The sequence below is a fragment of the Ambystoma mexicanum genome, chromosome 1q (assembly GCF_040938575.1).
Source record: "Ambystoma mexicanum isolate Mex_15411 chromosome 1q, UKY_AmexF1_1, whole genome shotgun sequence".
Classification (NCBI taxonomy): domain Eukaryota; kingdom Metazoa; phylum Chordata; class Amphibia; order Caudata; family Ambystomatidae; genus Ambystoma; species Ambystoma mexicanum.
The window spans coordinates 1,313,256,476-1,313,270,398 of NC_090922.1; the positions used below are offsets into that span (position 1 = coordinate 1,313,256,476).

General features: G+C 49.5%; 1 protein-coding gene across 1 annotated transcript in view; it reads left to right on the top strand.

The window, feature by feature from the left end:
• The window catches only part of LRP8 (LDL receptor related protein 8), a 1,426,130-nt gene that overhangs the window by 1,345,557 nt on the left and 66,650 nt on the right, over positions 1 to 13,923 (top strand). Inside the window, exon 17 of the mRNA XM_069642168.1 lies at positions 5,990 to 6,058. Within this exon, the coding sequence (XP_069498269.1) occupies positions 5,990 to 6,058 (69 nt within the window). The remainder of the gene's footprint in view (positions 1 to 5,989; positions 6,059 to 13,923) is intronic.

Genomic DNA, 13,923 nt, shown 5'->3' on the forward strand with positions numbered 1-13,923 from the left:
GAAACAGGGGAGCCCAGGAGACTCAAAACGAACGCTGCTGCAGTCATAAATACAACACGATTGTATTTATAATTGCAGTGGTTTTCTTCTAAGTTTCCCGGGCTCCTCCAGGCCATAGGAGCCCGGGAAACTTAGAAAGAAAACCACTGCATTCATAAATACAACACAGTTGTATCTATGACTGCACAGGCTTTCGTTTTGAGTCTCCCGGGCTCCTCCGAGCCGGGGGAGCCTGGGAGACTCCAAACGAAAGCCTCTGCAGTCTGCAGGTACTTTCGTTTTGAGTCTCCCAGGCTCCCCAGGCTCGGAGGAGCCCGGGAGACTCAAAAAGAAAGTAAAATAAAAAGTAAATAAAAATAAGCACTTACCAGGCAGCAGCCTTCCTGCTTGCATTCTCTGTTCACCGTGTCTCACTAATGAAGCAAAAGCCGCTGATGTAATAAAAGCTAGCAGCAGGCGGCTTCTCCTTCATTAGTGCAGCAAGGGCAGAGATTAACTCAAGCACAGGAGGCTCGTCCTTTTCACAAAATGGACGCCTCCTAGTGCTTGATTTTAAAGGGGTTTAAACATGATTTGTGTAAAAATTTACCTAGGAACTTTGAATAAAAAGATGTTTATTGTATTTTTTTATTATTGCCCATGTTTTAAGACCAAAACGACTTTGAGTACACTATTCCTTTAATGTGTGTGGGTTCTCTAATAAAGTGGGATAAAACCCAATGAATCCAAATCAGTCTCCATAGCCCCTGCAGTGGCATCCATGTCACTGCCCAGCCAGAGATTAAAATCACCTTAGAGAAGGATTTAAGGATAGATAGAGATAGTTGCTCAGTTGTATCAGGAAGTTGGATACTTGAGTCAGATCCCTGTAAAGTAACAGAATACTGAGTGTAGATATGGCACTAATGCCAACTTTTCCCAATAAAAGTTCTACTCCAGGTATGACCCCAATCATGCTTTCCCAGGTTTTCAACTCTGATTTCATAATAAGGGCTACTCCTCCCCCCCCCCTCTACTGTCTACTCTGTCCTGCCTTATCATACAATATCCTTCCGGTAATGCCGGTGCCAATGCTGGACCTGCAGTTTCATGACTCCAGGTCTCAGCGAGGACCCAAATATCCAGATTACGTTCTTCAATATCCATAGATAGTTCAATCGCATGTTTAAGAAGCGACCTGGTATTTAGCAGCATAAATGTCAAGGTGCAGGGCGGAGGTATTACAATATTGTTATCCTCCTGTGAGCCCGAATTTTCTTTAGGAATGAACTTCCTTGATCGATTACATCTGGCATGATATGTATGTGTGTTCGATATTATGGCGGAAGGGGGGTTTAGCCCTAAGGTATGGCAATCTGTAAAATGTCCCACTTGTACCCCCCTCAGACAATTCCTCCTCCACGTGGGCCTAAAAAGCAACCTCACGGGGGGAATGGCGGTTGGGGGGTGGGGGACATCATAAACCTCCAACACGCTTGGTATATAATTCCCCTGCTCAGAGGGGTCCAGTTGTGCCCCCTCCACCAACTCCTCCTCCACCTGGGCCTTGAGTGCGGCCTCGCGGGTGGGGGGTGGGCTTTAGCATGTGAGTGTCTCTAATATAGGTCCCTACTTTGGGCAACTCACTCACAAAGTTGCGTGGTGTCAACTGGAGCATACACATTGCATCTAGATTCTCCCTAGCAATGCTCATAGCACCATCTGCCCTCTCGTCCCAGTAATCAACATCTCCCCCTCTTTTACAGATCCACAAGAGCATTAAGGGACCCTGCAAATGGCATCAGACAGTGGTATAACATATTCTGAAATAAGATAACCCAACTTACCTTATTCAATGAACAGATATCTTTCAAAGCCTAGATGGAGTAGGCAGGGACCAGATTTCACTGCCATAAACGGAATTCTACTTTTTACATGTTCAAAACATGCCTTTACATGAATACTCTTATCTACCCTACAGTGCATTTGGGATGTGTCTCGTGAGGATAGCGCAGGGGCAACGTGCTCGCGTTGGAAGCACGACGACACGAACCACCACAGGATCGAGCCCCAGGTCTCCGCTTAGAAACCTTTGGGTATTAAGCGCGTTATAAATAACCCATCATATCATGCTTCATTTCTTGTAAGGCAGGGAGACCACAGTATATCTGGGTATCATCTGCATACTGGTGTAAAAAGCTGCCCAGGTGAACAATCATTCAGCTGATGGAGAGATCCTGGGTTGGCTGTGTTATGAGGAAATAGGTTTTCCACTTGGGTGTAGTAACCCACTTGGGCATGGGCAATAAGCCATGCAAGGCAGGGACCTTTTGCTTCCCACGCTTTGCATGGCACGCTGGCCATGCTATTTGGGTACTGCGCCCAAAATGCCTGGGGGGGGCGCTCCTGTACCTCCCAATGGATTACGAGGTCCTGGGGCATCCAGTCCCTGCCACTCCACTCCGCTCTTAGGCACCAGGAAGCAGGTAGAGGTGTTTGATTGACACCGCTCTGCACTTTCTACCTGGAGTGTTCCCAAGGTGGGCTTTCTGGAGCAGTTCTCGTGTGAACGGGAGCCTGGAGCTGAATCAAAAGGGGGGGGGGGAGTGTGTGTGTGTGTGTGTGTGTGTGTGTGTGTGTGTGTGTGTGTGTGTGTGTTCGTGTTCATACTTTTGAATGTGCGTGTGAATTGATGCAAGTGAGTGGGTGGGTGAGTGAGTGAGTGAGTGAATTAATGCTGCCGTTTGCATGAGTGTATTAATGGAGAATATGCTAATGCTTTCATTCACTCTCATATTCACCAGCATGAATCAATGCTGGTGAATGAATGCTGCTGATGGTGTGACTGTTTTAAGTGTGAATGAGGATGTAATGCTTTTGAATGTGCACGTGAATGAATGCAGATGATTGCTGAATGAGTGAGTGGATGAATGCTGCTGACCGCACGAGGGCATACATGGGGAATGTGCAAGTACAATAATTCACTCTTGTACTCATCAGCATGAATGAATTCTGATGAATAAGTGAGTGATTGAATGCTGCTGATTGCATGAGTGTGGGAATGGGGAATGTGCGAGTGAATGTATGCTGGTTAATGTATGAGAGTGAATACATGTGCGCATGTGTGGGGCTGTATGGGTTAATGGCTGCTTATGTGATGAATGGGTACAAAGGTGTCGGACATGCAAAGTCAGGGGATCAAAGGTGGCTGATGATGTGTCAGTGCCGAGGGGGGGCCATTTCAACTTGATGAAAAAGTTTAAAGGCCCTGGCGCTGTTCCTCAGAGTGGGGGGGGGACAGGAGAGCTGCTGTTTCTTTGCTGTGACATAGCATTTCAGACACACAGACAATCTCAACATAAGTGTTCCAACATGTGGGTGGGAGGAGAGGGGCATTTTAATTTGTGTAGCCAACAATGACTTGTTGTCTTACTGGCATGGCATTCTGTACTGGCTTTAAAGTCGAAGACAACATGATTATTTTATTTTATCTTGTTTCTTTATTCAGTGAAAATAAGTATACAATAAACAACATAGTTAACAGAAGTAAGATGTCAATTAACAAATAAAATTTGAAAAGTCTATGAAATCAGCAAATAACAATGAAATAATTGACCAAAACCCATCGCAAGCCACCACCCACCCCAACACAGCCCACACAAATTAGAACACCACAGAACTAGTACATATATTTTGGGTATTAAGCGCGTTATAAATAACCCATCAAATCATGCTTCATTTCTTGTAAGGCAGGGAGACCCCAGTATATCTGGGTATCATCTGCATACTGGTGTAAAAAGCTGCCCAGCTGAACAAGCATTCAGCTGATGGAGAGATCCTGGGTTGGCTGTGTTATGAGGAAATAAGGTTTCCACTTGGGTGTAGTAACCCACTTGGGCATGGGCAATAAGCCATGCAAGGCAGGGACCTTATGCTTCCCACGCTTTGTATGGCCCGCTGGCCAAATTATTTTTTCGTTTTCCTCCTATTTCCTGTGTCCCTCCAATCCGCTCTCCCTGTCCCCCCTTCACCCGCCTCCCATCCCGCCCAGCACCTTCCATTGGCCCGTAGGCCCTGCAATTACACCTGCATGGGTCTGTGACCCCCATTGCTGGCCCTCACTCCGCCGTGGTCTTTGAGCACACGGTAAGTGCAATGCCTCCGACCCCATTTGAGGCCCCTCTTCACCCCTTCACTCCACGGCACCAGTGGCCATTTGGTAGGCCAGTCCTCCCCCATGACCTGCTCCTGTGTGTGTTTTGCGTCCATGTTTTAATTATTTGTTTTCCTCCTATTTCCTGTGTCCCTCCAATCCGCTCTCCATGTCCCCCCTCCACCCGCCTCCCATCCCGCCCAGCACCTTCCATTGGCCCGTTGGCCCTGCAATACACCTGCCTGGGTGACCCACATTGCTGGCCCTCACCACCGCACCAAATTGGGTGCGGTGGTGTTGAGCGGATGTAGAGTATGGTGCGGAGCGGGTGTCGAGTATGGAGCAAACGGGTGATGGCTGTGCGGGATGTAATGTTTGGAATGCATGGAACGTTTGAAAGAGCATGGAAGTGATTGGTTTTGAGTGCTTGAAACGGTCGTAATGCATGGAACAGAGTATATGGAACTATTGGAGTGGGCCTGATCTCAAACACCTAAGTTAAACCACCAGATCACATCTCCACGCTTACTCTCCGCTTTACACCACCACTCAACTAGAACACAGCGATACTATGACACCATTCGGTATAGCTGTTCTCATACCATCATCTGCCTCATACTCCCCATCACCCTAATTAAACACTGCTCTGTTGTTCTAATGAACGCATGATACGTTTGAGCTTTTGCGGTTCAGACACTCTTTAACACGTACTTATCGCAATATTCATCGCAATCACCAGAAAAGGGTGTTGCTAAACAGATTTAGTTTCCCAAATGTTAATTTCATTTCAAAGTTGAAGTTGTGTCCCTGTTTAAACCAGGCATCCATGCCTGCATGAAATGTCTAATAACAGGTAGGCCCTGAACGTATGTTATCTGCATGTAGACTTACCCATCTGGTCCTGCAATCCTCCCTAAAGCACATGTGTGGTTGGAATATGTCTTGGAAATTATGATATGATAGGTTATTTAGAATGCGCTGAATACCCAGAGGTTTCTAAGTGCCGGCCTGGGGATCGAACCTGTAGGGCTCCATGTCATCTTGCTTCCAGGGCGAGCACGTTTACCCCTGAGCTATCGTCTCAGACAATGTGAGGTTTATAGTTTCTGCTCAGGACCCAGCTTGAGTATTCTGTCTAGGGTTGCGTGATGAACGTGATCGATTTTCCACGTACGTTTTAACAGAAATAAGGGAAGCTTATTTAGTGAGTTCATTTCTGTTTAAGGTAACTTTGATGAAGATGCACCCAGGCAAAGCAAGATGGCCACTATGGAAAAAGTGAAGGGGCTCTAAACAGATTCCCGTTTCCCTTAGCGGTTAAGTAAACGTAAATGGATAAAGGTTGTGGTTGGGCAGCGGGAGAAGAGTTAAGTGCAATAGCGAGGAAAAGAAACGGTGAGAAGATGGCTGCCAGTTTGCTAGGAATACGTGTGCTTATCAGTAGATGTAGCCCGCATTCCAAGCAGCCTTATTGATCATCAAACCTATTGATCATCAAACCTGCTTTCAATTCATACTTACAATGCATATGGTTGTTGGTTTTAGAGTCACTGATTCTGAAGGTTTATCTAGGTCGGGCGCACTCTGTTTGCAGTGCCACTTTAGAGCCTGCTGAAACGTTGAGTTCGGAGCCTTCCTAATCGTCTGGTTTTATTCAGCCATCTTGGATTGGTAGCCTTGCCTTTCTTTCCAATGTTAGATTCTGGTCTACAGGACCTACTCACGCTTGCCATGGGAAACCTTGTATACCCAAGCACTCCCTTTAAACATGTTGTAAGATAAAGGGCTATATTACAATGAGGGTGCCATATTTTTATTTTCCCTAACTGCTTTGTTGTTCTTTCTTTTGCTGCACAGATGGCTACGACGCTTTCGGACTGGGCTCTACTGTTACGGCTGCAATCATCGGCATAGTGGTCCCAGTTGGTGAGTTACACTGGTTCATGTTTTTAGAGAAGCATAGTTATTTCTGAATGCATCCACAGGTGTCCAAGCCCTCAAAGGTCAAATGTATTGCAGGAAGAAGGCTTCTGTAATACCAGCAGTAGCCATCGGTGTCAATATTGTCCAATTCAATGCTTCTCAATGTATCAACCTTGGAAGAATGAAGGGCTGAGTCGGCACTGGTGGGTTTTCGAACTATGAAGAAGGGTTTCACGGAGATGTCAAAAGCATGCTCTTAACTCACTGGCTTGTAGGTCAGATATTTAATGAAATATGTGCAACATTTTCTAAAAACTGCATTTAATGAGGAGAGAATACAATTTATTGGAAGTTTCAAATTGGGGTTCACCCACTCCGTTGGCAATATGCAAGTATTGTATAAGTGAGACCAAAACTCTCCTGAGCCACCGGTGCTTGCCAGGGCTGAGCCCGGGGCTTACTTCTGGACAACAGCACTTATTTTCTAAGACACAGTACAATTATGATGTGCTGTTTTGGCAGTTTTATTTTTTAGCAGTCAGTCTTAGGCACAAATAAGCAACAAACGAGTGAGCCACACCAGCGCGGCTGTGCTTGTTTTTCAGTTTCATGGTAATGGTGAGCTGGAAGGAGATTGAGCTGGTTGCTCATGCTGGTTAAGCCAGCACACTGCTCTAGTCAACAGCACTGTCACAGCAGTGTGGGAGGCTCAGGCAGAAGCCAGGCATCCATGGTACTAGGTGCAGCACCCTAGATCAGCAGGCAGATCGGTATGGACATGCATAAGTGTCAGACTCGGTATGATTCTGGCTTTGCTACACCTTTGCAGGCAGGCGGTACTCAGCAGGCAAATGCACGGCCTACTTACACAAGGCATTTTCCCTTTTTCTTCTGGCATGCAGCCAAAATGGGGAACACCAATACACAGGCAAGTGGCAGGCCACCGGCTAAGTGTTAAACACAGACTGACTCATAACTGTGATTGGTGCCACACAGTCACCAGCACCATTAGTAGTGGCTGATGGGCGCCCGGCACAGAGAGGACAACAGAACAGTCACCATGGCCACCAGAGTAACAAGGCCTGGGAAAAGGCCACTGCCAATGGAGGAGTACCTGTGCCGAGTATCGACCTTTACAAGATGATCTTGCTTAGGTGTTCAACAGGCAAGTTAATCAGTTCAGTTATAACTTTGTCTGCATTTGTCCATTACGTTACCTTATGGAGACAGCACATTTCCTCTATTGTGTGCGGCCAGATGGTCAAAATGTTACACTTACTACCTATACAGGACATTGATAATTAGGATGATGTGTTTAAATAACTAGTTATATGTTTAGTATCACATTTAAAGAACCAACTACTATGTTATGGTATTTTGATAGGTATTTGATAGTCATACATATGCCGTGTGTCGTGTGCACATCACGCTAAAAGAGCTATTGGGTGTTGCAGCCTCAGATAGATTGACACTGTCGGGAGCAGCAGTGGGCGGCAAGGTGCCTCCCCCACCTGGCATTGGGCACTGGTACTTATTTAAAAATCAAGCACTGTGAGCCACTAATTGCCGGAAGTGGGAAGCCGATATAGCACCTAGGCTTGATGCTGTACTATTGCCACACAAAGCCTGGCACCAACACCATTTCCAGGGACTGCCTTGAAACGTCCAAGTACTGACACCATTACTTGGTATGTCTTTCAATGAAGTAAGTGCTTGGGCATTTGATAGGTGTAACTGACAATTACACCTAGGCATTTGATGGGTGCGTCTGTCAATGTTGAGAGTACCTTGGCATTTGATGGCAGCAAATAGCAGGGGTGAGAGTACCTGGACGCTTGATAGTTACATCTTTCACTGTTGTGAGTACCTAGGCATTTAATGGGTAGCCCTTTCAATGGTGTGAGTATCTCAGTATTTGATGGGTATACCCTTTAATAGTGTGAATACCTGGGCATTTGGTGGATTTACTCATCTATGATAGCCGAGCCTGGGCATTTGCTGGCAATAAAATGCCCAGGTACTTATATCATTGACGAGTAAACCGACCAAATGCCTAGATTCTCACAGCATTGACCGGTACAGCTATCAAATGCCCAGGCACTCACACCATTGAAATATATTCCCATAAAATGTCCTGGTACTCGCACCATTGAAAGATATACCCATCAAATGTCCAGGTACTGTAACCACTGCCAACTGTTTCCAGCAATTGTCCAGGTACTCATAAAATGTACATGTTTAGCCATCGAATGTCCAGGTACTCTCAACATTCACAGGTGCACCCATCAAATGCCCAGGTACTAACATTAATTACGGGTGCATCTATCAAATGCCCAGGTACTCGCAATAATAGCAGGTATACCCATGAAGTGGCCAGGTACTCTCGATTTAGCAGGTACACCCATCAAATGTCCAGGTACTCACAATAATGGCAGCTATACCCATCAAATGCCTGGGTGCTCACAACATTGATTGATAACGCCATCAAATGCCCAGGTACTCACACAATTGAAACATAAACCATGAAATGTCCAGGTACTTCCACCACTGCGAGGTGTTGTCATCAATTGTCTCACAACATGTACACGTTTATCCATTAAATGCTCAGGACTCACACTAGTGAAAGGTATACACATGAAATTCCCAAGTACTCACTACATTGACAGGTATAAACATCAAATAGCCAGATACTCACAGCATTGTCGGGTGTAGCCATCCCAGTCACAGCATTGAAGGGTATAACCATCAGCTGTCCAGGTACTCGCACCACTTCCAGGTGTTGCCATCAAATGTTCAGCTACTCACATCACTGGCTGGCGTTGCTATCAAATGTTCCGGTACTGGCAAAAAAAGCCAAAAACAATGCGATCTTCAATTGCAAGAAGTGTTGGTCTTTCAGGCTGGCATGCCAACATTGTATGATGGTTCTTTGTTGGAGCATCAAGCACATGGTTTAGGGAAATGTGGGACAGTAGTTGCCAGACATGCATCTCCGAAATACGATGCACGTTCGAATCCTTCAGCCAACACCTCTTTTGTTTTGCTTTAGTCACTGTGAGTGGGACGAGTATTCCCAGACTTGGGTCCCATGGCTATTGGGCGTAGAGACCCAAGGTACACCTCAGTGATGACACTCAATGAAGCCAAAACATGCCTGGGGATGCTTGTGGTCTCGTGCAGAATGGATGTGGCCTAGCAGTTTGAGCTGGACTGCCCCTTTTTTGGTGGGAGCAAGCCAGATTTGCATATTTTTGTTTTGTTTTATTTATTGAGCAGTTATAAGGCACCTATACAACCAATGGTGTTTCCAGGTACCACAACGCAAAATCGGGGGATGGTGGGTTTGGAGGGGTGTGGACAGGGGAAATAATACAACAATAAACGTTCCTACTAGGCCATGTGACATTCGGATTGTGCAAGTGTAGTAAAGAGAAGTGCAAAGGAGAAGTGGGGCGGGAGGAGGAAATGCAACTGGGCAGAGTGGGGGGGATAAGGGAGTGCCCAGGGGCTGTGTAATGCTGAGGAGAGATCACAGGTTAAGTGCCGGGGGTGACGGAGGTGAGATCACCGACTAAGTGTGAGGGCGGGGGAGGACCTGGCTCGGGGGAGAAGCTGGTCAGGAGCAGGAGGAGGGCACAGTAAGGCAGTGCTGGAGGGGAAGTGCTGGTAAGGACTGGTAAGGGAGGGCCTGGTATCCTATAAGACTCATGAGGGACCAGGTCATCAGTCGAAGCGGCAGAAGTGGAATTAGCAGGGAAGGGAGAGGGGTAAAGAGGAAGAGAAGAGCAGGGTCTTGAGAATTTCTGGAACTTAAGGAGGTCCGACTCAAGTCTGAGAGTGGCAGGGAGGCACATGCCGCAGAGAGTGCTCTACCCTCTACTCTCTGCCTGGAAAAACGTCTGACATGCAGAGCGTTGGAGCTAGAGGACTGAAGGGCTCTAGCAGGGAGGTATTTAGGGAGAGGAAGTTGGATATAGCAGGGCCCCAGACAGCCTTGCAGATGATGCAGATGGTCTTGAATTTAATCCTCGCAGCAACTGGGAGACAGTGGAAAGATGGTAGGGCTGGAGAGATGCGGTTCCTGGGCTTGAGGCCAAGGATAAGTCTCACAGTCCTATTCTGGATTAGTTTAAGTGGGCAAAGAGAGACAAGAGGCATTTTAAGGAAGAGGCTGTTACTGTAGAGAGGACCCTAGCTTGGGAGACATTGAGTTTCTGGGGGAAGGGGAGAAGGCCTCGGAAGCTGAAAGTGGGCCTTCGTGGCAAGGTCCATGATGTAAGGGGTGAAGGAGAGGGAGAGAGAGGAGTCTAGGCTGACACCATGGTTTTTGTACTCGCATGATGGTGAGGGGAGGGCCCCCTTGGAGGGCGGGCAAAGAGTAAAGGGGGAAACAGGGAGAAGGGGTCCCAATGAGAAGGATCTCTGTCTTGCTGGCCTTAAGACAGAGGTCATTAGCTGTGCACCATGCTTGAATGGCAGTCAGACAGTTGGGGATGGTAGAGGGAGAGGCGGAGGAAGAGGAGGGAAGTTTGAATCAAAACTGTGTGTCATCTGCGTAACACTGGAAATGAAGAGAGGAGGAGGATATGGGGGCAAGTTAGATGTTGAAGAGCCACAGTGATAGGATAGAGCCCTCAGGAATGCCCAGGTAGAGTGAGGTAGAGGAGCGGTAAGGGCCCAGTTGCACCTGGAAAGGACAATTTGATAGGAATTCAGCCAGTCCAGTGCCTGGTGCATGATGTTGAGAGTGTCACAAAGCCAGTTTATGAGGATGGGATGATTGAATGTGTCAAAGGCAGAGGAAAGATCAAGGAGAATGAGAATGGACGGAGAGTTGGAGTCAAGGTTTGAGAGCAGGTCTTCACGGGTGTTCAGGACAGCAGTTTCCATGCATCTAGATGCTCGGAAACCCGACTAATGATCATCGAGACGGCCCACAAGTTTGGTGTGGAGAATCAGTTTGGAGATGACTAACTTCTCTAAGCGTTTGCCCAGGAAGGGGGTAGTGGAAATAGGCTGATAGTTTGCCGGACAGGAAGGGCCTGCAGATGGCTTTTCTATAAGACGGTGCACAAGGGAGTGCTTAAGGGGTGGGGGAAGGAGCCATTAGCAAATGAGTGGTTACAGAGGTCAGCTAAGGCAGGAGCAAGAGAGGAGATGTTGTCATTAATAGTTCAGGAGGAGCAAGGGAGTACCTGTTTGGAGGAGACTTTCATGGAACTGACAACTTTGGAGACAACATCGGAAGCGATGGGCAGGAAGGAGGAGAGTGGGGGGGGAGAGAGGGGCCAATGAAGGCGTGGGCGGAGGAGGGGAGTGGCGGGGGTAGAGGAGAGTGTGGACAGGATGTCCTGTGTTTTAGTGGTGAAGTTCAGGGCCAATGCTGTAGAGAGGACCTGGGATGGAAGAAGGGAGGTAGAAACTGCAGTAGGATTGGCGAGTTCCCTGCCGATTTTGAACAGTTCAGCCGTGTTATTGGTGGCTCCAGAAATGCAGGCTTGGATGTGGGCCCTCTTCTTGGAGCGGATGGAGAAGCGGTATTGCCTTTGGAGCAGGCCGCAGGACAGTTTGTAAGTGGATGTGCCAAATGTCTGCCATTTCCGTTCAGCAGCTCTGCACTTAAGTTTCAGAAAGGCTAGGTCAGAATCATACCCGCTATTACACTTGGAGGCAGGCTTCATGCAGATCCTCATTGCAAGGGCAAGGGTGTCAAGCGTGTTGGATATGGAGACTTGAAGGTTAGTGAGGGCTGAATGAATGGGAGAGCCCAAAGCAGGAGAAGGAGGGCGATTAAGGTGGCGGCAAACGCAGCGACGATACTCACTTCATCAGTCGAATGACAGCGAAGGAGACTGGAGGTGCGGCAGAGGCTCAGCTGGGGAGCCCATGATCAAAAGCTGGGAAGAGAGGAGGCTGTGGTCAGACCAGCAAGGGGGACTAGTGAGAGGGTTAGAGATAGGGATACCTGCTGAGATGAGCGCATCCAGGGTCCGGAAGCGTGGGTCGGACCTGAGGGAAGAATGGTGGGTAGATAGTCAGAGATCATGGAAGAGTATAGTGGCTGCTTCAGGGGAGTGAAGGTGGATGTTAGCCTCCAAAAAGGAGAAGCTTGCTGGTAGAGGTCAGGAGGAAGGCAGAAGGATCCCCCCATTCAGAAAGAAAGGTGGAAATTGGGCCAAGATGCCTGTAGATGGTGGCAAGCATAATAGAGAGGGAGCGAGAGACACGAAACCTGCAGACAAGGCATTCAAAAGAAGAGTAGTGGAGACCGCCAGGGGGCGCGGAGCATGACGGACCTGTGAGCTTGCGCTCTGTCTGCACCGCAGGGCCTAGTGTGCCTGCAAGATCCCCGGCCGGGATTTTAGAGCTGACCTGAAGGAGATCCGTGCCCGTCTGGGTAACCCCACTCGCCAAGTGGGCCGAGAAACCAGCCCCCGTGCAACGCCGGAGAGAGTCACTGTGGGAGAGTGGCTGGAGAGACGCCTACAGCCGAGCGCAATACGCGCCTTGGGCCGGGGAGGCACTTTCGCGCCTTCGCCCTGTGAGCCCCCCAGAGGAATGCAGGAGCTGCCCGAGCAGCGGAAGCCACCCCCTGCACCCATCAATACAGCGCAGAAGACAGACGATGAGGGAGGCATCCCAACACCCACGGCCCAGAGCGGGAGGCTCCGCCAGGTGGAAACGACCGGGACGCAGAGCCCCACGATGCGAGGAGAGGAGGAGAAGCCAGCCCGGAACCACAACGAGGATCAGCTCCCCTGAGCAGGAGAGAGGAGGTGACTGCCCCGCACCAACCCAAGCACTCCTCACCCGCGCTCCATCGGTGGACCCCTGATCCGCCCCCCGAGCATCAGGGCCCAGGAGTCCAGAGCACGGAGGACCCAGAGAGAGCAGGGCCCGGGCCCAGAGAGCCCACGCCGCACGCAGGCGAGGACTCACATCAGGCCGCGTCGGTCTCACTAAGGGGCCAGACCCGGTGAAAGCGGCCAGACCGAGGTGAGGTGGCGGAGAGGGGAAAGTGGGTCCGCGGAGACATAGAGGTTGGAGCCCCCCTGCCCTCAACCCAACCTCCCCAGCGCCGCAACTCAGACCTTGGCCCGCCTGGAAATAAAGGCCCGGGTAGCCTCACCCAGTAAAAAGAAAAAATGCCCCCACTGGGCCTGAGGACAAGAACACTTAAAAGGAGGAGGGCCTTGTTCCGGAACGGGCACCCCCACAGCACTATGGGCCAACGCGAGGGCCCACAACTTGGTACGGGAAACCCCGGAGGTGAAAAGGAGCCTGAACCAACTAGGAGAGCATTGGGACCTGGCCAGGAGAGCCCTGGCAGCCGCACCACCCTGGGGCTCTTGCAGGTCGCCCATCGAGGCCCCCCAGGCAGCGGCGCACATACAGTGGGGCCCAGCAGAGCGACAGCGAAGCTGAGGGGGTGAGAAGGCAGCGGGGTAGAAGTGGAACAGAGGAGACCCGGTGGTGGGGGTCACCCCCCCGGACTCCTCCTAGCTGATTAGCCCAGGGACTGGCTGTGCACCCTTAGGGCCCCCATCTTCGTGGCACAAGGGCCCAGCCTGGCGAGAAGGCCCCTGCCCTGGACCCAGAACTCCCATAGTGTCCCGGAGACAAAATCTATCAAAGCAAATGGAAACGCAGTACTCTGACAAAGAAATAGGGCAGGTGCCCCAATTTGAACATTGTGGAAATCACAAGGAGAACCTGCATAGAGGCACCGCCCCCCAGGTGCCCCACCTTACGTTGACCATGGAGCAGACCCCGCCCTCCGGAGTGATCAGTTCCCTGCAGTGATTTCGCCGACAGACCCCGGCCCAGAACGAAGCCCCTGGAGCTATCATGCCCGCCGTAAGAGATCC